Source organism: Asparagus officinalis, chromosome 7 (assembly GCF_001876935.1).
Source record: "Asparagus officinalis chromosome 7, Aspof.V1, whole genome shotgun sequence".
Lineage (NCBI taxonomy): Eukaryota > Viridiplantae > Streptophyta > Magnoliopsida > Asparagales > Asparagaceae > Asparagus > Asparagus officinalis.
In genome coordinates this window covers 72,719,994-72,723,304 of record NC_033800.1, presented here as the reverse complement: position 1 = coordinate 72,723,304, position 3,311 = coordinate 72,719,994, and the positions used below count along the sequence as shown (strand labels likewise).

Sequence of the window (3,311 nt, the reverse complement as noted above, 5' to 3'; positions counted from 1 at the left end):
TTATTCTAAATATGAACAATTCCCCTTCAACTGCACCATGTCAGTCACAAATAAATGTTATTGGAACTTAGCATAACATATTAATCAAAATACCAAGTTACCAACCATGCGTTATGTGAGGATGTAAAAGTCCAGTCAAAAGAATATTTAGAAAATCAAGGCATTTGTATCATCTGTTAAATATAGATATCCTAAATTCACCTGTTAAAGCCAACATAAACATGCCCAAATGTACCCTGACCAATTAGCTTCCCTTTCTTCCATCGGGACCCAGGACTTATGGGGTTGTCTATCCTTCCAGGGCTACGAGGAACTGAGCGAGGAGAGTTTGATGTAGAACTTGGTAATGGGAATGGCGAGCAGTGAGATACTTTGATTGGTGGTAGTGGTAAACGATGACTTTGTTTTCTTCCCTCATCAACCAGTGATGTAGGCGACTCAAGTGCTCCTCCTGCTCGTGGATGTAATGGAGAGACAGATCCACTGTGTATCCTAGAGTTAGGACCAGGACTTGTCATTCTCGGGCTAAGAACTGGAGAACACTCTGTACTACCCCTACTATGTAGACAAAATAGATGTCCTGATATATCTCCGCCCATCGAATTATGCCCTGAGGTCTGACCAGAACCAGGACTGGAGCACTGTGCAGATCCAAGGAAGTTGCCATCTGGGTTAGGCTTGGTTGCCCAAAATGCAGATGTGGGAATTTGCTCAGGGTGAACCACTCTCATGGGGCTTCTAGAAGGACTCGACATCAAACTGTCGGGAGCACTTCCCAAAGGTCCATACTGGGGAATCTCTTTGGTGGGTGGTCCTTGCTTAGGTGATGTAGAAATAATTTGGTTATTGACCAATGAATTAGCAGACTTGACCATCACTCTTGAACTCTTCTGAATATCAATGGGAGGCAGATTTTTTTGTGCCAAGCTTCAATGATATGAACAGCATCGGAACACATCAGACAATTATATGCAGAGTAGACGCAAAACAGCACTTATAGATAATTTTAACAAAATACAAAGAAATACCTGAAAGGTCGATGTGCTATATCTTTGTTAACAGTTGCAGCATCAATACCTACCGGGCTTTGAAGTTGAGAGTCTGCTTGATCATCATTATCATTAGAGCAATTTCTGTAAAATAAGGCAGTACCTAAATCTACATCAATCTCCATGGCATGTGGTCCCCTCGAATCACAATCTGATGCTGGAAGCGGAAGAAACAACTGTGGTCTGCCGCGCTTTTCCAGTATAGGTTTCACAACAACAGCTCGAGATTGTATGCGTGGTATATCTGAGTGAACCCTAGGAAGTGGAAGTGGCTGTGGATCAGGTGGCCTATCCGCAAAGCTTTGGCAGCGTGAAACTTGAGCAGATGTAGACCGTGATTCTGCTCGTGATTCCACTCTTGACTGAGGTTCCCTGCCTAAAGATATATTACATTTTTGGGACCTCTCAGATCGAGCATCATCCTTTTGGTCAGTTAGGCTCATGAACCGATGCAACGTATTAACAAAATTTTCCTTTCTTGTCTTTTTCTTTACATCTTTAGATGAAGACTTCCCCCACCACGAAGGCATTTTTGTGCATATAAGAAGAGATGGGCTCTCTATATATGACCTTAAAAAGTTTGCGAAAATGAAACTTATATGAAGTCAGAGGTCAGCAAAGTTTCTGCCCATAAGGAGCCGTCAAGAAACCAAGCTGACCGAATTAGAAAGCCTCCTGCAGCTGGTATTGAGCTGAAACAGCCTCCTCTGATAACCTATATAGAAGAGAGATAATTTTTCCATTAAAACTTGTGTGTCTAGGTTTAATTACTTTCAATATTTACTTTTTCCCACATATATCAATTAAGACCGAAGAACATCACAATGAAACATTTGCATTTTCATAGTTTTAAGCAGAAAATGGAACAGTTTTTTCTTCTGGTCACCTTATCTTTTGCGGATGCTTTTCTTGCAAAACTAATTGCAAGAAACTAAGAGGCATGCAACTATTCAACACTCATAAAAGATCAAAGAGCATCATGAGTAAACATTCGCTCTTTTCTGGCCATTTCAAATTAGGATCGAAGAAGAGCATGAGTAAACATTTGCAAATCCATTGCTTTTCCCAGAAATGAACAAAATCTAGCCTTTTTCCTTCCTCTCATTGTCCAGCCCTTTACCGATTCATTTCCCGTAAAATTAGTTGCAATGGAGATGATAGTATCCAAAACCTAGTTCAACCCATCCTTCAACAGTATACAGATCCAACGCAAACACTAAAAACAAGCTAATTAGAAGATAATCACAATGCTCACATACCAGAAGAATCGAATCTGCACCAAATTAGAGATCGACAACCGCTGATCTCAGAAGAGGGTAATGGCGATCAGTCAGTGCCCAATTTGCCCTAGATTGGGGCATTGACTGGGCTTAGATCTTGCAGCTGAGGCCAAATTTGGGGGAAATGAGAGAGAAACCCTAGAATTGGAGAGCGAGGAGACGTTGGAGAGAGAGAGAGAGAGAGAGTTGACGGGATCGGAGAATTTTGGGAGTTTTTGAGGAAATGGAATGGAAAGAGGAGTAAAAAAGGAATCGTTTTTGTGTTGCGTGAGTTTTGTAAGCGGTTTTATTCGTAATTAAAATTCCGGATTGATTTGGGATTAGCTGTTACTAATGTCGGAAACAAACGTAAGTAAGTGTTCTCTTTTAAATCTTTTTTATTATTGTTTGATTTGATATCAACCCATTACGGTTTGGATTTTTAATATTATTCCTTATTGATGACGTGGGCTCCAGCACATTACACAGTGAGACTTTTCAAGACCACATAAACAATATGCAGGAGGACAGTTTCGATTTTTCGTTGTCCCTGTACGATTTGGATCACAATGTGTGTTCCGATAGGAAATGCAATCATTTCACTTGCTAATGATCATTTTGGAAAAGATGATATTAACAAAGTTCTTCATCAGAGAAATATATAAGAAAAGATGCGTTTCATTAATACTTTTTTAAAGGCTAAAATATCAAATTGGTACATAAATGGATATCACTTTAGGGCCTGTTCGTTTGCCTAAAAAAAAGAGGGAAATCAAAGAAATGGAAAACTATTAAAATGAAGAATTGTTTTTGGAGTGTTTGGTTGGCTAAAAAAGAAGGAAATCAAAGAAATAAAATTGAAATGATGTTAGTTGTCACCTTATTATTGGATGATGTTTGTGATTTTTTAAGAAAACTAGTTTTGGAGTGTTCGGTTGGCGAAAAAAAAAAGGAAATGAATTATAAGAAACCTATTTCATGTAGTTTCTTGTTTTCTTTTGTT

The 3,311-nt window shown here is 39.1% G+C and overlaps 1 protein-coding gene across 3 annotated transcripts in view; it reads right to left on the bottom strand.

The window, feature by feature from the left end:
• Positions 1 to 2,621, bottom strand: part of LOC109850095 (mitogen-activated protein kinase kinase kinase YODA-like) — a 14,385-nt gene extending 11,764 nt beyond the window's left edge. For all 3 annotated transcript variants that reach the window (XR_002249335.1, XR_002249334.1, XM_020420012.1), the window contains exons 1-3: positions 2,309 to 2,621; positions 1,029 to 1,764; positions 202 to 927 (exon numbers count right to left, since the gene is read on the bottom strand). Coding sequence is in view for 1 of the 3 variants with exons in the window: in XM_020420012.1 (XP_020275601.1) it covers positions 202 to 927; positions 1,029 to 1,579 (1,277 nt within the window). In the remaining 2 variants the exon portion in view is untranslated. The remainder of the gene's footprint in view (positions 1 to 201; positions 928 to 1,028; positions 1,765 to 2,308) is intronic.